We start from the raw sequence: 22,532 nt of genomic DNA on the forward strand, positions 1-22,532 counted from the left end.
TGTATAGCAGCAATAACAAACTGATACCTCTTCACCCAAGGGAAAAGAAGAAACCAAATAATGAAATTCATATTTGGTGACCCCCTAAGCACCTCTTTGCACCTTCTCTGCTCCTTGTGTTTTTGTCTTCCTTTACTTCTTCCTTCCTTTGTTCTTTGTTACACATTTAATAAGTATGTATACCCTTGTGTCCCTCCCAAAGACTTCTGGAAGTCTCTTGCTGGTGCTGGAGTTACATGTGTACTGTTGGGACTTTGGAGCTTATTACTACACACAGAGAATCCCTATTAGTACTCTTGAACCATCTCAAATAACTATATGACTTTTAAAAAAGAGAATAGGTTGTCATACAACCTCAGTCCCAGTACCCTGTCCCTGCTGTGCAGCCAAACTACATTCTGGAAGGTTCTCACATGGAAATTTTGGAGTTGATTATGAAGATAATGCTTATATACCACTTTAGCAATATGTTTAGTAAGTACTTACTATACATCAGACATACTGAGTACATGCAGGCAATTACCTACTACTATAACTTTTTGCATTTCTGATTATTCAAGTAAACCTTTCATTGTTGAAACTTCTCAAAATTTATTTATCTTATTTAGTTTATTTTACTTTACGGGGCATTGAGATGGGTCTCACTTTGTAGTTCAGGCTGGCCTTGAACTCACTGTATAGCCCAAACTGATCTCGAACTCCTGGTGATTCCCATGATGATTCTCCTGGCTTAGCCCCCGGAGTGCTTGTATTACATGTGCGTGCCACCATGCCCAGCTAAAGCTCATCAACTCCTTTTTCCCCCCATTTCTGGGGAACTAAACGCAGGACTTCATTTATGCAAGGTGAGAACTCTGCCGTGGAGCTACAGTGCCAGTACCAAACTGCAAATACATCTTTTTTCTATTTATGAAACTTTTCTATGTAGAAAATCTTTTCTATGTATGAAAATGAATAGTTCAAGACATCTCATATTGGCCAGGCGTGGTGGCACATGCCTGCAATCCCAGCACTCAGAAGCCTGAGGCAGGAAGATGAGTTCAATGTCAGCCTGTGCTACATAGTAAGTTCAAGGTCAGATTGAACTACATACTGAGGACCTGTCTCAGAACAAAACAAAACTCATACACGCAATTTTGTGTCATGCTGTTTTCACTCAAGCCACTCCCACATCATCACATACTTTAAGCCACAGTTCTAATGAGCATCAATAGATATTCCATAAATTCTTATTTTTATTTTTTATCTTTTGATCAAACTCAGGACCTTGGGCTTGCCAGCTAGGCTCTTATGCCACTGAGCTACCTCCCCAACCTCCACAAATTCTTACCAGTGTTAAATTTTCTACCTAGTGTTAAATATGTAAGCTGACCAAAATTATTCTTTGTTTATTTTAAACAGACCAGGAGGGTAGGAGTATTGGTAATAACCAAAGAGAGGAAAGAAAGCATAACCAGTGTTTGGATTCAGTGTGGCTATGCCTGTGGCTGAGGTGAAAACCCGCATAACCACAGCTGGATCAGCTGAACTTAATAAAGCAGATGTTTCCTGGAAGATCCCAGAGGATACACACGCACAGCAGGTTTCGCTAAAGCTGGAATAATGAAGATTACACAACTTTACATCTATGTAACACTTTTCTCCTCTTACTCTATATCTATTTAACATTTTTACTCTATCTTGTTTCACAAAGGACTTAGAGCAGACTCACCAAAACAAACAACCCAACTAAAAAACAGGCAAAAACTTGGAGAGACATTCTTTAAGGAAGACACACGAATGGCCAATAAGCACATGGAAAGAGGCTTAATGGTACTCATCTTTAGGGGGATGCAAGTTGCAACAATGCACCTCATACCTGCTATTAAAAACACAAGAAAATCAGAAAGTTACAATGTTGGTCAGGATATGGAGAAATTGTAACCTTTGTGCATTTTTAATAGGAATGCAAAGCAGTATAGCCACTACAGAAAACCATTTTTGAAAAAATCTGAAATGAAATTGTTATATAATCTACTAGCATCTAGGGACTATCGATAACCAATGGGATTAAACGCAGGATTTTGAAGAGATATTTGTGCACCTGTGTCTTAGTTACTTTTCTTGTAAGACAAAAATACCTGACATTCAAAGTTCAAAGAGGAGGGCTGGCCAGATATCTCAGTGGACTAAATAGCCGGGTTAGGCAAAGCACAGCTGCCAGGCTTCCATCCCCGGCATGCTGTGCTGGCCCCACCCCCAGGGCACACTGAGACAGTGACTGAGACTGGGTATGGTGGCACACGCCCATAATTCCAACTCTTGGGAGGCTGAAAACAGGAGGATTACCATGAGTCCAGTCTGTGCAGTGAGAGCCTGTAGACCCTGCAGACCCTGTACTAAATACATTTTTAAAAAAGTTAAAAGAGGAAAGAAAGGTTTATTTGGCTCAGAGCTTGTAGAGGTTCCAGTTCATAGTTGGCAGACTCCAAGGCAGGGTGACAAGGCAGAAGGTCATCACAAAGTAGTGAAGTATATGTCCTGCTGAAGCAAGTAACATAAAGCAGTGAAGGAGCAAAGCAGCAAGTAGCAAACAGCAGGCAAGCAACAAGTGACAAGACCCTCTTTCTGTCCCTTATATTTCATGCAGGCTACCCACTCCAAGGGCAGGTAACACTCATACTCTTAGTCCTAGCATCAAACTGTGAATCAATCCCAGTATCACATCCTTGATCCCAGGATCATACAGCTTAGATTCAGCCACCTCCAAAATGGCCCACCTATGACTGCATGTTTGGAGGGACATCCGAGTCACAAGCCATAACAATCTATGTTCATAGTAAGATTATTCATGATACAAAAAGTGACAGCAATGCAAACGCCTAGCAATGGATGAACAGATAAACACAATGTGGTATATACAGTAAGACATCATTTGGTCAGAAGAGAAATTCTGCAATACCCTATAGTATGGACAAACCCTCGGGACACTATGAGCAGTGAACAAGCAAGTCATAAAAGACAGGTCCTGCATGATTCCACTTACATGAAGTACCTAGTGTAGTAAAATTCATAGAGACAGAAAGTGGAAAATGCTTGCCAGAGATTGGGGGATGGGACAATGGAGAGTTGTTTGCATGGTACAGAAGCTTCAGCTTTGCAAGATGAAGAGTTCTGGAGATTGGTTGCACAAGGTGAATGTACTTAACATTATAGTGTTGTACACTCAAAAGTGGTTGAGTGAATTTTATGTTGTGTGTAGTTTTTATCAAAATTAAGAAAAACATCTTTGGGGTTTTTAATATTTATGTATGTATTTGTTTATTTTGTATTTTTAAAGATAGGGTTTCACTATGCAGTTCAGGCTGGCCTTGAGCTTGCAACAATTCTCCTGCCTGAGACTGAGTGCTGGAATAACAGGTGTGCACCACCATACCTGACTTTAAAAAAATGACAAAAACACCAACCAATTTTATGACAAAGTTTAGCATGGTTTATATTATTTCATACTTCACAAAATGTAGCCTATATAGAAGCCCGGTTATGACCTTCATGATAACCTTGGAAGGGAACAGGTATCACTATTTCCATGTTAGAGGGGGTGGAGTCCCCTTGGAAAGGTGTTTGAACACTTCCACAGCTTTAGGGAGAGGGCTGGCTGCACCGCAACCTCTCAGTCTGTTGCGGCATCCTAGTGACGGAATTATTTCATCCTTTCTGACCCTCATTGGCTGTTTCGCTGGGCTACCTGTGCCCTATGCTCACACTGCTGAGTGTTGGAGCCTCACTGAGGGGCCGGAGAGTCTCCCAGGTGCCCTCTCGGGGTGCTACAGAAAAAATTCAGTGCCTCACTCTCCATTAGCAAGGTGAAAAGAATTTAGCTGTCGTAGTGGGCTAAGTTTTGACAAACACCCCTGTAAACCACATCCTGTCAAGATACAAAGCATTTCTAGCTCTTCAGAAAGTCTGTCTTCCTCAGTCAATACTCTCTACCTGAGGCAGCTGCTGTTTTTCTCCTCTCTCCCTGCCTCTCTCACTTCCTCCCTCCTCTGCTAACTTTCTTTCTTTCTTTCTTTCTTTCTTTCTTTCTTTCTTTCTTTCTTTCTTTCTTTCTTTCTTTCTTTCTTTCTTGAAAGGGTCTACAGGATGTTCAGGGTCTCACTATAGATCAGACTCATAGTGATTCTCCTGTTTGCAGCCTCCCAAGAGCTGGGATCTGATTGAACCCCCAGCTCCTGGGCCTGCTTGCAGGCACTTTAATCTGCTGAGCTATTTGGCTGGCCCCCCTACCTTTCTTTTTGTAGCTCAGGCTGGTCTTGAACTTGTTATGATCCTTCTGCCCCATCCTCCCAAGTGCTGGGATTACAGGTATGCGCCACCATGTGTGACTTTCTTTCTTTCCCTTTCTTTCTTTCCCTTTCTTTCTTTCCCTTTCTTTCTTTCTTTCTTTCTTTCTTTCTTTCTTTCTTTCTTTCTTTCTTTCTTTCTATTTCATTTCTCAAAGTTCCTACATAGTTCAGGCTGGCCTTGAACTCACGGCAATCCTCCTGCTTCAGCCTCCTAAGTGCTGGACTACAGGTATCTACCACCTTCCCCAGGAACTGTTTTGATATTTTACTCTGAGAGAAATATTAATTCCAGTATGGGAATTGGACACAGGGCTTTTGTATGCATGGTAGAGGTCTACCAGTTAGTTACTTTCTCAGGTGTTCCGTTTTGTTTTGTTTTGTTTTGAGCTAGAGTCTCCCTATATTGCCCAGGCTGGCCTTGAACTTGTGACACTCCTGCCTCAACCTCCTGTGTAGCTGAGCACCCATGTGTGGGGATACTGATTTAAATTCTTTAGGGAGGTGGGGGCTGGGGCTGGAAGCGTGTGAGGAGATGGCTTTTTGCTAAGTATTCTTCCTAAGCTATTGTTCAGGCAGGGACCTGGGCTCTTACACAGGGGAGGAGAGGAATGGCCCAACAACAAAGATATAACTTCCTTTGTTTCTACTTGCCTTGTAGCTAAAGCTTCCCCTTCCTTGGAACAGCGAAACTCCCTTGCAGTTTTCTTATCTCAGTTCTCCAATATCTCCACTGCTGTGCTTTTTCCAAAGTCCTAATTATTGGGATTTCTAAACCTATGTTTTCCAACATATGTTTTCAATTTAAAACACTCTGCCAGCTGACTTTTGATCCAATTAGTAAATTCATTGAACAGATAATAACAGGCAGTGCTAGGCCCTGAGGTGGTAGAACATTACCCTAGCATCCAGTCCCTCTCATAGTTATGGTTTGGTGGGGAAACTCAACATACTCGCAGCCACCCTATATCAAATCCTCCTCCTGAGTTCTCTTTCTTGGTGAGTGGAACCAGCTACCCACTTACAGCCCCAAGGCCCTGCAACCATTTCCCCTCTTGTCTCACTACTCAACAGGAACCAACCAGTCACCAAGTCTATGGGTTTTGTCCCTAATGTAGTTCTCAAATGCATTACTCCTCCCTGCCTTGGTTGCCATGACTCAGAAATGGGGGTTGCCTAGTCAGGGTTCCCTCATCCCTCATCTGGACCATGACCATCTAGTCACTGTAGCACCTGTCTCAAATACTAACCTGACCAGTCAATTGACTTCCCATAATCCACAGGACAGAGTTCACTGTCCTAAACGTCACCAAGGTTCCCAACACCTCCAGCCCTAGCAACTGCTGCTGTAGCCAAATGTTTGCTGTGGCTCCTCAGGTGCTACGCTGTCCTGCGTCATGCGCAACCTGTTCTCACTTCTCCTAGACACTGTTTAGAACATCTCCCTCTGGCCCCAGCACTGACATACACGCAAGCGAACTGGTGTCTTATCTCTGGTACCAGGGCTGTGCATTTTGTGTTTTTTGAGACAAAGTCTCCTTATGTACTTTAGACAGGCATCGGACTCAAAATGTAGCCCAGGCTGGGGTTGAACTCATAGCAATCCCCTACCTCAGCCTCCTGAGAACTGGGATAACAAGTGTGTACCACCATACCTGGTTTGGGGCTATGCATTTCTATGGCAACCTGCGTCCTCTTCTCATTGTGTACAGCTGCTTGTCTCTCTCACTGGTCTGAGAGTTTCTTGGAGCTGAGGACTAACTCTTACTCATCTCTGTGTCCTCAGTGCCTAGAACAGAATAGGGCACAACATAGGCCAGGCACTGTCCTAAGTCCCTTCTATACACCCATTCAATCTTTGTGACACTCTATGAGGAAGATGCTACTGTATCCACTTCACAGTTGAGGACCCTGAGAGCCCAAGAAGCTTGTTCAAGATATACCAAACTGGAAGTAGCAGAAATAGCATTTAAACTCAGGCCATCAGGCTCCATACATGGCTCTGAATCACCATGCTCAAGTGTGGCTCAATATCTATGTGTTCATTGGATGAATATTACCCCATTTCACCTCCCGGTCTACAACCAGTATGTCCGCAGCCAAATTAAGTAATTTTCCCCCAATAGTTTCCTCTACCCGTATGTCTCCAGTGTTCCTCCAGGGTCGCAGAGAAGCCTGGAATCTTTGGCTTCTACCTCGCTCTTCCCTCCCTTCCTCCACCTTATTCATTCCATCCTGTCTTTGTTTTGTTTTGTTTTGCCTTAGAAACATCAGATTAGCTCCTTCCCCTCCATTCTCAACTGCTGTCATCCTAGTCTGTTCTTTTCCTTCCCCTGGGTGACTACAGCAGCTTCCTGACTTCCACTACTTCCCTTCTTTAGGACCTTAGGTTTACACGCATTTTTATTTAACCTCATAACCCATGAGCTAGACACTGTTATTTACGTTTTAAAGATGAGGAACTGAATGATAGAGTACAGATTTAAAGGGTTGCTTGACTCTGAGGACTCTGTCTGATCCAAAGAGATTGGTGATCTTGGGAAAGTCCCTAGACCTTCCAGCGTCTCAGATTCCTCATTCATAATAGAGAATAAATAAGAGCAATTACCTCATTGTGAGGGCAGCAGGGAAAACAGCAGAACCCTGCTACACAGTAAGTGCTCAGTGATACTCAGCAATTAAAACTCACAATCCCCACCCAGGAAGGTCATAGCGTATCTAGCACACAATTGTCTAATCATTCTGGGAAAGTTCTTGTACCGTGGCTGAGAGGAAGGTACCATATTTGGCCTCTTTTTTAACCCTCAAAAGTGGTCTCTCCTGGAAAACGCCATAGCCTGTTTTTAAAAATTACCTGAGCAGTAATTTGCAAAATGTGCTGTAACAGAAAATACACCCCATCTGGCGGGAAGAGCACAGAATTTGTGCCTCTGGCTGTCCAGGTGTGCAACCACACGAGATCTTGAAGCCTCTCTGAATTTCAGAATCTTCAAAGTGGGACAATACCATCCGCATAAGAGTACTGAGATAATGCACACAGCTTTTAGTACATTTCACAATCTAAATAAAGGAGTTAGGCGGCCTTATCATCATCAGATAATATGCAAGAGAACAGTTTAGTAAGTGAAGAATGAGACGGATTTATATCATCCATTATCCAAATCAAGTATTAGAAGTAAAGGAAAAGGAAAAGTATTATATAAATCAGGGATAGCTACAGCTTTCCAAACCTGTGGGGCCCTAAAGCCTGAGGAAGAGCACAGCCCACCTCCTCCAGAGTCCCGCCCCTATCCCAAGTGACGCATATTCAGATCCCGCCCACGGGGGGGCGGAGCCGTTCTTGTTCACGTCAGCACAAGTGCGGAAGTGGAGCAAAGAGCCTCGCTTGTGATTGGCTGCGGCTGAGGGCCCTGGGGGCGGGGTCAGGGCGACAGAAGCGCTGAGGGGAGGCTGCTGCTGGGGCCGGCTCCGGAGTCCGGGATTCGGCCCGTGGTGCTGACCTAGCGCTGGACCAGCGATCGTCCGGGCACCCTGGCCTGAGCGCCCGCCTGCTGCTCTGGGTCCTCCTGGCCGAGACGCAGGAGGCCAGAGAGTGAGCAGAGGAAGGCCAAGAGGGCGCGAGCGCCCTGTGCGCGGAGCTGCGGAGGCGGCCAGGGGCCCGGACGCCATGTCCATGGAGGACCCCTTCTTTGTGGTGAAGGGGTGAGTGTGGGTCGTGGGCTCCACGGGCGGAGGGAGCGGCGGTGCTGGCAGCTCCCGGGCCTCCTCCCTGTAGGGGGAGGAGAGGCAAGTTGAGGTCGGGAGGGGACGGGGAGAGGGCTTAGCCTTGGGGGCCGAGGGCAGGTACCGAGACATCTCCCGTCCCACCTGAAGTGGGAAGCCGGATCCTCTCAGCGGACACCCTCCCCGGCCGGGGTCCCCTTGTGACCTGAGAGTTGCAGGTGCGGTACAACTTACTTGGAGGTCGAGGGGTTCGGCAGCGCTGCAGGTGGGGAAGGAGGACTGGGGGCTGCCTCGAGCACAGGACCTTGCCTGGAAGGAGGCAAAACAGCATCTGGGCAGGAAAAGGGAAATGACCCTCGTGAGCTTTGTAGTTGGCGTGGACAGGGGCGAGCTCCATTGTCCATTGAGTTGGGAGCGCTCGCCCGCAGACTGGCGAGACCTCAGCGTGCCCGGAGGCGTCTGAGCACGTTTGCAGGGCGGCGGGCGGGGGCGGGTGTTGATCTGGGAAGCTGGGGAGCCCGGCGCAGGAAGACAGCTCGAGTCCCGGCCTGGGGGAAGCTCCTAATGGGAGGAAAGCAGTCCTTGCTCGGTGCTGATGTTGGAAGGAAAACAAAATGAAACCAGCCAAACTAAACTTTGCTGGGCTTTCTGTGAACAACTGGGATTTTCCCACAGTGCTAAAGGAAATGACTTCGCTTTTAACTCCTTTATTTCATACAGGTTTTCTGACAGGTTTCTCCCTCTACTGCTTACTCTGCCTTTCAGAATTGGGAGCTGTCCTCACTCCATCTTTGAGTGCCAGATTGGAGATCCGTTGAAACTTGAGTTGTACTTCGTTGTCTTAGCTTTGTAGCCTTCAATCCAATGACAGAAAAGCTCAATTCTGATGTCATAACCTATTTCTGATAACTTCCCAGCTTTATGTTTCTAATGTCACACAAACGTGAAAAATCTGAGAATTGCCAAGTTCATAGAAGATGAGTAAAGTGTTCCCTCAACTTTCAACTAGTTGCTACTCGCTTCCTATTCAAAGTGGCAAAGACTGACGAGTTGTATGGGTATTTGTTTTTGTATTTAAGGGTTCTCAGAAAATTTAACTGTACTTCCAACGATGTATTTTATTCATGATACAGTAAAGTATATACAATTTAACATTTCCCTGAAAACGTTTTTCTTCACCTGTAATTTAGATGAGAAAAGGGCAAGTTGTAGATATACTAGTGATATTGGTTCTCTACTTGGAACGTGTGTTATTTATGAGAAGAATTGATTGTCTAATTTTTCGTCCTGAATGACTTTTAGAAAATTTTTTGACACAGTTTCACCCAGGCTGGCCTTGAACTCACTATGTAGCTCATTCTGACCTCGAACTTTTGGCGATCCTCCCTCCTGCCTCAGTGTCAGTCAAATGCTGGAATCACAAGTGTGCACCATCAAGCCCAACTTGAATGCACATTCTTAATGTTTAGAATACAGAGGTTATCTCTGGCAGTGGAGATCAGGCATTTTTTGTATTTTGTGCTGCCCAGAGGTAGTCAGCTGTGTGGGTGTTTATATGGTGGCACATATGAAAAACCTTAGACTTCTGTTCAAGAAAATACTGAAATGAATAGCACAACGTTGACAAATTAAAGAGGTCTAAATAATGACCCTTATATAGTACGAACGTCTAGCCTAATCTGAGAAAGAAATCACTCTAAAGTTAAACAGAGGGTCTGGGAGATGGCTCAGTGGAATAAGCGCTTCCCTGGCAAGCGCAAAGGCCTGAGTTCAATCCCCAGTTCCGCCAAAAAAATAATGGAAGTTCATGAAAGCATTTTAGACAGAAATCCAGAGTTCAATCCCCAAAAAAAAAAAAAAAAAAAAAAATTAAACAGAAATGATAGTCACTAAATGATTAAGTGCTAAAGGAAGTACCACAGAGATGGTTTGCATCCCAGAAATTCAGAAAAAGGCAAGAATTGGTGTGATGGGAAAAGCTTTTGGAAGTTTTTTTTTTTTTTTTTTTTGGTTGAATTGTTTTTTAGGAGAGGTTTATTTTTTGTTTTTGGTGCAAGGACCAAACCCTGGGTTTCCAGCTTGCTAAGCCAAATCCCCATCCCCAGCTTTTGGAAGTGGTAGTAGTGCATTTTGAATTTGGTTTTGAGGGTAGTCAAAATTTAAGTAATTCAGGGTTATCTGTCCTATCTTGTGCTGTAAAAGTCTCATAGTTGGTCCTTCTGATTCCAGGCTCTTTCTTCCATCATTCTGTCTGTTCAGTTCAACACTGCCAGGAATGCAGAAAATGCAGTACAAGTCACAAGTCATTTTACAGGTGTTTTGTAATGTTAGAAACAGATAAAATCAATTTTAATGTCTTTAATATATTGACATTATTTCATATTAATACAAAGATTATTATTGAAATGTTTTACCTTTTTGTAATAGTTTTATTATGTTATTTTATACTTATATCTCATTTCAAACTCATGGCAATCCTCCTGACTCAGCCTCTTGAGTTCTGGAATTACAGGTGTGTGCCCCCATGCCTTGGCCTCATTTCATTTTGCGGAGGTTTATTTTATTTTATTTTATTTTATTTTGGTGCTGAGGACTGAACTCAGGGCTTCCAGCTTGCTAGGTCAGCATTCTACCGCTGAGCCAAATCTCCAGCACCATTTCATTTTGGATGTTAAATTTTCATCAGAAATATTTGATCTGTATTTAGAGTTCTCTAAATTTAACAGTTGAAAAGGTGAATTCACATACCATAATTTTCCCAAACATAAGTAATAGTTCTTTGGCAACTGAAATTGTATATCAGATTTTAAAATCGAAATTAATTAAAATTAAATTATTTCCTTTGTCACAATAGCCACATTTTAAATCAGTCATATGTGGTTTCCATGTTCAACAGGGCAGTGTTGCCTTTCTAGGCCCAAGCAGCCATATCCCACTTAGTATCATTTAGTGAATGCCTGTTGCTTATCAAATACAGTGCAGAGCTTTTGTGACCACCCTCACACAACCCTTTAGCTGCCAGACAGTCTGCCCACCTTCAGCCTCAGTGCTCCAGCAGAGTTGAATTCTGTTCAGTGACTGTTCTCATTCCTCATGTACCCGCTCTGCCTGACTCACCCACTCTTCAGTGCGGGAGTCTCCACCACCTCCAGGGAGGGCTTCTCTTGGTACAGTAACCCATTATGGTGCTCTTTGTCTGACAGTCTTTTGTTATTAGACTGTGGGTTGTGAGAGTTGGGACTGTTTGTTTTTCCTGTATTTCCAGCTTGGCACCTTGAGTTTGTAGCGTAAATGTTGAATGCATACTCGGTGGTTGCTGGCAGTGGTGGTGGTGGTGCTGGTGGTGGTATAGAGGTGGTAGTGGTGAAGAAGCAGTGCTTCCTGTGTAAGACTCCTACCAACAAAGGTCATGAGGAAGCATTTTGTAGAAATCATGGAGGGGAGCTACCCAGTGGGTAGATGGTTTTTTTAGGGGAAGTCACAGCTGTCATTGAGAAGGTACATTTCCTGGGCCAGGCATTGTATGCTAAGGACATTATGTGCAAGGGAAAGTACTTTTATGGATTTAAACCTTATTAGGACAGCCAGATAATGTGAATATTCACCCCTAAAGAAATCAAAATGTAGGGTTTTAATTTACTTGCCCAGGGCCACACAGCTAGTAGGTGAACCCATGATTCACATTTGAACAGCTCATTTTCACTCATACTGTTAATATTCACAGTATAGGTACAATAAGGTTAAGTTCTATTGACTAAAAGAGAATCACTGTGAGGAAAAATTTAAAAGTCTGTAGATAAAGAGCAGTTTCAGGGGCCAGGGAGATAGCTCAGTGACTTAAGCACCTGCCTGGCAAGCTCAAGGTCCCAAATTCAATCCATAGTACTGGAAAAAAAAAAAAAGAGCAATTGCAATTTCAGTGTGCAGTGTTTAAGGCTTTTTGTGAGGTTTTGATATTGGCAGTGCCTTGATTGAAGCAGAGTTCCATAGCAGGAGTTACTTTTGAATCCCTGTGAGGTAGGCACTATTATTATCACTATTTCATAATAAGGGAAGTTACACTTGGTTAATGAAAAACCCTCTACACGTTTATAAGCATTTAAGTTGAAGTGCCAGGAACTGCATATCTATCTATATCTATATATTTCTATTATTAATAAGTTTAGAATTTGGCATCATACCTTATATATTATTTTCATAAAAGATTATTTTATAATCTTTTCTTAAATCATTAAACCTTCTTTGGGAGGGCTACTAATTACTATGTTTTGTTTTGAAACAGGATCTTGCTATGTAGTTCAGGCTGGCCTTGAACTCACTATATACACCAGGCTGGCCTTGAATGCACGGTGATCCTCCTGCCTCTGCCCCTCAAGTGATAGGATTATAGACTTGGACCAGCTATAGTGTATTTTGACATATAACTATAATTTATATTTCTGTGGCATAATTACTAATTTAGGGGACATGCACAGCAAAGCTTTTGATGCATATTACCAAACTGCTCTATAGGACATACTCTTCCATTCCTCTCAAGAGTGTTTAAGGGGTTCATTTCCCTAATCCTTTTCTAGTAAAGAGTTTCTCATTTTAAGACACTTGTACTAACTTTTTGGGTGAAAAGTACTGCATTTGAATCCTTTATCTTTGTATTTCGTAGGGACTTATTCAGTGTCTGATGAATGAACTGTTTTGAATTTTTGGTTTTATAGTCTTTTTCCTTCTCTAACAAGCTTTTAGAATTAGTCTATTTATTTAGTCTTTTTGAGACAAGGTCTCACTATACAGCTCAGACTGGCCTTGAGCTCACTTTGTAGCCTAGGCTGGTCTTGAACTCACAACTTATGATGGTCCTCCAGCCTTAGCCTCCCAAGTGCTAGGATTGTAAGTGTGTGCCACCACCACAACTAGCTTTGGAATTGGCCTTTTAGAATTTGCAACTTCTAATAATGCAAGTCACTGATACCATTTTTCATGTTTACATCTGAGAGTACAATCATGAGTCACTTAATAATAGGATATGTTTTGAGAAATGCCTTATTAGGCAATTTTGTTATTGTGCGATATCACAGATGTACTTATGGAAACCAAGATGGCTATGACATCACCAGGCCATAATCTCATGTACTGCTGATGCATATGCCATCCATTGTTGACTGAAACAACTTATCGTGTGTGTGACTTGGTATTGGTACCTGGTGAGCTTCTTATGTTGTGAAAAGGTACGGATGGGTAACTCTTTGATATTTTCTTGCTTTGCGAGTTTGGTGTACCTGATAAAAGTGGTTTTATTTCAGGTTCTTGGCTCTACATTAGTGTTGAAATAATGAAGTCAATAAGCAGATGAGCAAGATGATACATGGTATGGTGTATATTATATACACTTGTCTGTATGTCTCGGTTGTCTAGATTACGAGCATCTCAAGGGCAAGCCTCATGTGTTTTACTCACTATTGAGAAAATTGGCTTTTTTTTTTTTTGTTTTTTTAAATTTTTTTTTTTTGTGTGTGTGTGTGTGTGTGTGTGTGTGGCCAGCTCAGCCCACCAGGGGGTGGGGCTGGCTGGCATGTGGTGCTGGGGGATTGAACCGCGGTCCTTGTGCTTTGCTAACACAATATTTGCTTGTTCAAATAGGTGCTTTAGACCACGGAGCCATCTCACCAGCCCGTGAAAATTGGCTTTTGATAAGGTCATGATAAATAAATTAACCCTTGCTTATAAGAATAATTTTGGTCCACTAAAATTAAATATAAATCACATTTAGTACATTTAGAAAATTAGAACTGGGTGTTCAATTTTATTTTATTTTTATTTATTTATTTATTTATTTATTTATTGGCAGAACCGGGGATTGAACTCAGACCCTTGCGCTTGCCAGGGAAGTGCTTATTCCACTGAGCCATCTCCCCGGCCTGGATGTTCAATTTTAAAAACAACCTCCAAGCATTATTACAGTTTGTGACTAATATTTGTCTCCTGAAATTAAAGTCCAGTTTGGAGAACACTGTGTACATATGTGAAAAAGTGTGAAAGATATTTGTGTATAAGGTTTTGAGAGAGAGTGGAAAGAAAGGAAAGTCTACAGTAGAAATGTTGGTCAAAGATACTTTAATACATCATTTTAAGGCAAGCAAGGCCCTAAAAAAGAGTCTGCTTTTCATTTGCAAATGATCCTGAGAATCTTCAGAAGATTTTTTAATCTAGCAGCTATTTGGAAAGATTCTCACCCTGACTAACTATATATACTGATAGCTGTGAACTAAGCTACTGCACTGCAAATAGTAATTTGTAATAGTAGTTTCATGCTTGGAGTGCCTGTCATTCTGGTCTTCTGAATTCGGGCTGCTTGTCATGACATGCCAGTTGCTGCTATGATGTCTCTCGGGTAGATGGTTGTTCAAAAAGAAGGGGGTGGTGAATGAAATCAAGAGACAGGAAAAGGAATATTGTGGGACTGTCCTGCTTCAAGGTTGTATATGGTGAGATTTTTGGACTTATGTGTAAACATAAGAAGTATATAATTCTTTATGCCTATTTTAAAAATATATTCTTATTTTTAAATGTTTTTTATTCTGTAGGGACTTAAAGTTCAACATATCAATACTTGAAAAATACCTGTTCCATGTTATGCCTAAGATGTTTGATATGCAGACAGATAGTGAGGTTAAGCTTAACAGCCTAAGTTGTATGGTAATAACAGTAAGCTTGTCTTCTGGATGGTTAACAACCTAAGTTTGCAGACTAAAATTAGAGAAAAAGGAGGGCTGCAAGGAAAGCCAACATTTTGGCCCTAGCCTTCTAAGGTCAATTAAGACTCAGGACATATGAGAACTTGTACTGTAATGTCATGTAACTCAGCAGTGTCCCAAATTTTCTGATCAAGGAGATTATGGGGCCAACGTGGAAAGTGATCGATGATGTAGAGTGTGCCTAAGGAGAGTCACATGGAGAGAAAACATTCTCTCAGGCTTTCACAGAGAGCACATTGGCCAAGCAGTGGTTGTGACTCATCCACATGGCTGACACTGACAAAGGTTCTACAATCTGAGGTACAGGATCTCAGGATAAATCCTGAGGGAATTTCACTAACCCTATCAGACCCAAAAGCTACAACTCTTGTTGCACAGGTCCTGCTTTACCTTGGTCTTAACCATCCAGCAGAAAAGTATAAAAATGAAATATAAGAAGTAAAGCCATGCTGTTATGTTGAGCTGTAGGGGACTCAGGTCAACAATTTCTGACATTGCCAGTTAAGCAGAAGACCCAATACTATTATGGGCTACTGGACTCTTTTAGAATATCTTGCTGAGTTTACACACCTATAATATTGAAATAATGGAACTTAACAAAAAAAGGGTATACAGATGTATGTCCATTTTGTATCTGTGTATTCAAAGTGGTTAGGATAGATATATAGTTATATTCTCTTAATGAATAGAGTGATTTGTTCTAATGGTGTTTTTAAATAGGATATCACGTCCGCATCTTGTACAGCAATTAACCACTAGGAAGAATATATGCAATGTGTTAATTGTTGAAACTGTCCTACCAATTTGATTTGAAACTGTCTCATTGCTATTTGTTTATCAATAAAATTATGGAAAAAAAAGTGTAAGGGCTCCCTCAGGTTCAGGAGGCAGCCAGGCATAAGGCTAGAACCAGGACTGAGAAAGGGGGGGGGGGATGGGAAGACCTGGCAACTAAGATAGAATTTATTTTGTGAGAATCAGATGGAATATGTAAAGTTAGCCATTTTGAAGTGGGAGGAGGTATGGGAAGGGTTGGAATAACTGCCTGAGCAGTTTAAATTTAATCTAGTCCCTATTGTAAATTCTTAATCAAAAGGCAGGTGTTTTGTTTTATTTTGTTTTTCTGTACCAGGGATTGAACCCAGGACCTTGCCCTTCCCAGGCAAGCACTTATTCTACTGAGCTATCTCCCCAGCCCCCAAAAGGCAGTTTTAAAACTAGCAGTTACTGATCTTCTGATTCTACAAAGAAAATAGATTTGTCTGTAGGCTTTGCAAAAATGGGATTAAATGGGTCTTGGTAGAGTTCTCATCTCATAAGAGTCAGAACTTGAGACAAGCAGCCAAGATGTCTGAGCCTTGAGTCTTTTATTTGTTCAGTGAGTACAAACAAGATTATCTTGAAAGTTCTTTCCAGAGCTAAAGCTCTAGCAATTGAGCTTAAGTAGAGGTTGTGCAAGGTGAGAAGTGGAAGGAGGAGTCAAAGATGCCTCTTGTCTAGACAAGTTTTGAAATTTAGGAAATGGTGACACTGTTGACTGGAATGAAAGAAGTTAGAGAAGGAAGCAGATTTTTCTTTTTTGTCTATTTTGTTTGCTTGTTAGAATACAGTACTTTCTTGTAAGGATATTATAATTAGCTTGACTTTAAGCAAATAGAATTGTTCCTATAGGGAGCCAAAAATACAAGCATTAATCCTGGGTGAGTAGATAGGATTGGAATATAGTTGGGAGTCAGCAGCTTGAAAGAGGTGTTTGGAACTCATGAATGTTGATGAGCGCCTAGAAGCTGTAAAAGAGCATTGAAGAATTTCAGGATCATTGGAGGGAAAGAAAAGGGAAAATGGTTAGAAAACTAGTATAGAACAATGTTACAGAACCAAAGTAGTGGGTTTCAAGAAAGTAGATTTAATGGACTCCAGGTGTCAAGCACACTGAAAGTGAGGACACTTAAAATCCACTCATGACTGATCTGTAGTGTTATTGGTAGCATTAGGGGAGTTGCCGAAGCAGCAGTAGTCTGGGGTCAAACTTGTGTGTAATTCTGGGTAGCTAAGTAGAGACTAAAAAAAAAAAAAAAACCCTACAACAGTAATTATAAAAGATAACATAGGGGCTGGGGAGATAGCTCAGCAGTCTAAGCACCTGCCTGGCAAATGCAAGGATCCAAGTCCAATCCCCTCCACCACGTGCCAGGCTGAGGTGGCCACCCAAATCGGGTATGGTGGGGCATGCCTGTAATCCCAGCGCTGGGGAGGGTGAAAACAGGAGGATTACTATGAGTCAGAGCTGTGTAATGAAACCCTATACCACACACACACAAAAAATAACATATTGTAGTCAGATTTTTAAATAGCATTAATCAAGAAAAGGGTGCATGTGTTTTTACCCTTAGAAACAAAAGATGGGGGTGTTAAAGGCAAGCAATAAAAAGAGCTCCTCTCTCATCTAAGACTAGCTTCTTGTATATTGATGAAATGGATTTAACAGGATGAATGTTAATTGCTTTTCTTGAATTATAAAGCCTACTATTGAGCTGTAGTCCATATTTTCATCTCTTGAACCTGGGTGGATCTTTATAACTGCCTTGACCAACAGAATATAGATGTGACACTACTTGATTCCTGAAGCTTAAGTCCTAAAAGACAACCAGTATACTTGTTCCTGCATCTTTCTGTGTTGGGACACAAGTCTACGGTACTCTCAGCCAACATGTAAGAAGTCCAGCTGCACTTGCAGCCTTTCTGCAAGAGCCATCAGGCAGAAACCCATAGAGGTGAGAGATATTATTGAGGAGCCTCCACTTGACAGCCCCCATAGTCAGTCCATGTAGTCTTTTAACAAAGGCCCTAGATCTGGGATTTGGCTCAGCGGTAGAATGCTTGCCTAGCAAGCTAGAAGCCCTGGGTTTGGTTCTCGGTAGCAACAACAATAACAAAAAAACAAAGGCCCTAGACATTGTTTAACAGGGACAGGTTATCAACACTTGTGCTGATTCCTGACCCACAGAATCTGTGAACATAATAAAATAGCTATTTTACATTAAATTTGGAAGAAATTGTTACATAATCACAGTAAATGGAACAGATGCCAACTCAGAGTCTGTCAGCATGAGCAAAATAGAAAGGAAAAAATCAAAAGGATGATAGACATTTCAACTACAATTACCATGCAGTTTGTTGGTACAACTGGGTGACAGATGCTGGGAAGCAAAGCTCCCAGTATTACTTTCCTGTTGCTATAACAATACCTGAGGCTTTATACTTTACAAAGACAAGAGGTAGCTCAGAGTTCTGGAAACTGGAAGTCCACTGTTAGGCCATATTTTGGCCTCTGGTAAGAAACTGCTTGGTTGTATCAACATAGTAAATGGCATCACAGGAGGAACACTTGTAAGAGGGAAATCATGCAGCAAAATAGGAAGTCAGTGAGTGAAATAGGGTCAGGCTCACTCTTTCATAACTCATTCTTATAGGAGTAACAGGGGTCCCATAAGAGTCCTAATCTCTTTTGAGGACTGGTGACTTAACTCCTGCTTGGCTCTACCTCTGGAAGATTTTGTCACCTCAGTCCTTCCACACCAAGGACTAAGCCTTCAGTATGTAAACTCTTGCAGCAGGCGGGTGGTGGTGGTGGAGAGGGGAACAGAAACCATATCCAAGCCATAGCCTCCCTAATGAGTAAGGTACTCCTTCCTCCCCTTTTACTTGGCAAACTTGATTAGGCACAAAGAAAAAAAAAGTTTTCATGGACATCCAGAAATATTGCTTGTAGGTCTAGAGGTTGGTTGGAGTGGGATGGTGAGCCATTCTTCATGTTCATGGACTAGATTGGAAAGTTGTATGGAGCAAGCTCAACTATCAGTGATTGGTGAATGTTGGACTAGTTTCAAAAACAAATGAAGTTAATCCTGTGACATCAACCTTTTATTTATAATGAATGGAAGAATCTGGGGTTTGAAAGTTAGGGTGGCTTTATGTTTTGTTTTTTTCCTGAAAGGCACATTCTTCAAAGATGTATACTGTTTTTTGTTTTTTTGTTTTTTTTTTTGTTTGTTTGTTTGTTTGACAGTCACTTGCTGGGAAAGAGCCTCTGTATTATAGGTGGTTTCATAGGCAGAGTGGTGGATTGTAGCAGGGGGACTGCTTTCTAGTGTGATCAATCCATATGAAAATGAGAGTCCTGTAATTTCAATGGGCTGTTCAGTGGACATTAATGGGGAAAACTCATTCTGAGTAATAGCAATACCACAGGCAGCTCTTCTTGCCCATGAAATGCTGTATAAGACTGACCTTAGGGGCTGGTGAGATGGCTCAGTGGTCTAAAGCACCTACTTAGAACAAGCTTAGCAAAGCATAGGGACCACAGTTCAATCCCCCAGCACCACATGTCAGCCAGCCCCGCCCCCTGGTGGGCTGAGCTGGCCACATACACACACACACACACACACACACACACACACACACACAAATAAATAAATTTTAAAAAAGACTGACCTTAGAAGCACATGCAACTGAACATTTGCTTGACTTTTTATATCGTCTTTCTCTCTTTCAAGGACTTGAGCAAGTCTTTGGGTCAAAGCTAAAACTTTTATTCCTAGGAAGGCAGTTAATGAGTTTTCAGTGAAATGGTGCCATACATGATTCCCAAAGGAATTGGTGAGATTATTATTTACCAAAATGTGTGGTAGGCTGAACTCTAAGAATTCTACATAAGTCTGTGCTCTCATACATAGATCTGAGTATTAGACTTTAATCCTTTTCATTACATAGTTGGGAGGAAAACCTCAAACTGGCTCTGTAAGGTAAAGAGACAGTATCTTGTGATTGCAGTCATTCTGGACAGCACTGACAAAAGCAGATTGCTTTGCCTGAAAAGTCAACAGCTATACTTGCTCACTCAGGGTGAAGGGCTCATGCGAGCTGGTTGTGCAGAGCAGACTGCAGTACTGGAGGTATGTTAGTGGCATGTGCCTAGCTAATTGATCCCGAATGCCTCCCTTATCTTTCCTGAGAAAGTTGGCTCTGGGTGTACATCTGTAATTCCAGCATTTTGGGAGGCTGTGAAAGGAGGACCACAAGTTCAAGTGCATGTAGGTGATTTACTGAGATCCTGTAGGTTCAATCCCCAGTATTCCAAAAGGAAAAACGTCTTTCATTTAATCCTCACAGGTCTCAAATACATCATGTGATTCTCTTCTGTTACATTATATGAATTGACTTAAATGCCATGTGATCCTCAATATTTAGTTCCAGGTATACAGATGGCTCTGAGGAGAGATCACCAGTTGATCTTGCACATTAGTAAGGATATTTCATGGCTTGTGACACTATGCAGAAACTCCATCTTCCTGAGGAAATGCTGATTGTCACTAATGCTTGGCTTAAAACTAGGACTTGTTTGTGACTGTAATTTCTGCTGCCCATTGATGCCTTCTTTTTCAGACTAATGCTCACCTGAAATGATAATTGGGAGAAAGTTGCTTTGGGAGATGCTTTATGCTTTTGGCTGCTATTAAAGTAGGGTCTCTTGGATACCTACTTTTCTCTTAAGATTTGTTTTTTTTGTTGGCAGCACCTACCATTTGGTTCCTTAAAACATCTGCCATAGAAATGTGAAGTAATGACTATTTTGCCTTTTTTATCTGTGTGCTACAAAATAAAAACTACTGGTGAATCCTCTTTTTAAAACAAGAGCTTTTGAGTAGAATAAGCCGAGTCACTGGTCTTGCCTGTGGGGTGTTGAATGTTATCCTGGGATTGCTTTGGAGCATTTTTCTAATTCCTGCCATTTCTTTCATTGCTCCCTTAGGACATATTTTGGTTCTCACATGCCTAAGAACTTCTTGATTTCACACCCAGTGCCCTGAGAATCCACCCATGCACACTCCCTCATCCCAATCCAAATGTCAGTATCTTACGATGTTGAAGTTCTGAAAATATGATCCGGGTTCACAAGGGGTTGTCAAGATCCTTTCACAGGATACATCACTTCAAACTCCTAAATAATAATAATTAAATGTTATTTTCCCTTTTCACTGTATTGACATTTGCACTGAAGATGCAAATGTTGTGGTGGGTAAAATTCCCAGTATCTTAATGTAAATCAAGGTAGAGTGCCAGGGTACCTTGCTGTTTCAAGGCATAGTTATGTTCCTCACCATGCTGTACTCACAATGAAAAACAAAAAATCCTTTTCTCTTCAGAGCAACCTTCATGGAATAGTAAAAAGTATTGCCTTTAGGAAATCTCTCAAGTATTCTTCATTTTTAAAACCTAATTATCAGGGCTGGCCAGATAGTTCAGATTAAAGCACCTGCTTAGGCAGACCCAGAGGTCAGGGTTTGATCCCTGGTGTGCCGTGCCAGTCTCACTCCCAGGGCCTGCTCCAGAACCCTGGGAGCGCCTACCTGCTATTGAAATTGGGCATAGTGGTGCACACCTGTAATCTCAGTGTTGGGGAGCTGAGACAGGAGGATCACTATGAGTCTGAGCTGTGTAGTGAGACCCTGCACCTATAAATAAAAGATCAAAAATAATAAAATCTAATTTATCGTGAAATTCCTCCTTTGTAGTGCTTCTGCAAAATTTGATATGTGTAGAGTTGTGTTATTACTGCCTTCATTAATAATATGTAGAACAGGGGCTGGTGAGATGGCTCAGTGGTCTAAAGCACCTACTTAGAACAAGCTTAGCAAAGCACAGAGACCGCAGTTCAATCCCCCAGCACCACATGCCAGCCAGCCCCGCCCCCTGGAGGGCTGAGCTGGCCCCCCCCACATAAATAAATAAATAAAATTAAAAAAATAATAATAATATGTAGAACATACTCATCACCCCTAAAGGTTTCTCCAGGTCTCTGTGATCTGTTCCTCCTATAAGCACCAGGTACCCACTGATCCATTTTCTATCCCCATAGCTTTGCCTTTTCTAGAATGTGTATGTCAGGCAGGGCACTTCTTTTCACCTTTCACTTTGACCATGTTGTTTTGTTCCTTTTTATTGCTTAGTAATATATTCCATTGTGCAGATTTACCACAACTTAGGAAAAACATTTAGGTAGTTTTCAAGTTTGGGTTGCAACAAATAAAGCTACTCTAACACTTTGTAGGTTGTTATGTGAATATATTTTCAAGTCAGCTAGGTGTCCTGTTGAGTCATATGGTAGCTATATGTTAACTTTAAGAAAAAGAAAACACACACACACACACACACACACGCACACACACACACACACACCTAGTTTTTTCCAAAGTGGCTATATTATTTTGTATTCCCACCAGAATCCCAGTTACCCACAATTTTTCTAGCACTTAACATTTTTGGGTTTTTTTCCCCCTGTTTTTGTTTTTTTTAGGGGGACTGGTTCTTTATTTCAAAAAGATACTTGTCAATACTCAGTATCAAAACAGTTGTACTACTGGGTCTTCTTTTCCTGACTGGTCCCAGAGACCACAACAAAGGAGCATACATTTTAAGCCAAGAAGCTGCAGGATGTACACCTAACAGATCTCGCAGAAACCTCACCTGAAGTGGGGACTGGGTGGGGAAAAAACTTAAAAGATCAGCACACTGCCAGCCCACAGACTGGAGAGAACTCTTCACAGCCAGATGGGGCAGCCATGCACTCCAACCCTAAAGAAGCAAAATTTCAAAATAATATAAAATTTTAAGTTTTGTACATAAGCTATTCAAGATTTCTCCAGCACTGACTGATACAAAGCACAATGAGATG

At 41.8% G+C, this 22,532-nt stretch overlaps 1 protein-coding gene across 1 annotated transcript in view; it reads left to right on the forward strand.

The window, feature by feature from the left end:
- Nucleotides 1–7,759: 7,759 nt before the first annotated feature.
- Nucleotides 7,760–22,532, forward strand: part of Stx6 (syntaxin 6) — a 52,961-nt gene continuing 38,188 nt past the window's right edge. Inside the window, exon 1 of the mRNA XM_004643430.2 lies at nucleotides 7,760–8,027. Coding sequence (XP_004643487.1) covers nucleotides 7,993–8,027 — 35 coding nt within the window. The 5' untranslated portion in view covers nucleotides 7,760–7,992. The remainder of the gene's footprint in view (nucleotides 8,028–22,532) is intronic.

The sequence above is a fragment of the Octodon degus genome, unplaced genomic scaffold (genome assembly GCF_000260255.1).
Source record: "Octodon degus isolate 3935 unplaced genomic scaffold, OctDeg1.0 scaffold00176, whole genome shotgun sequence".
Taxonomy (NCBI): domain Eukaryota; kingdom Metazoa; phylum Chordata; class Mammalia; order Rodentia; family Octodontidae; genus Octodon; species Octodon degus.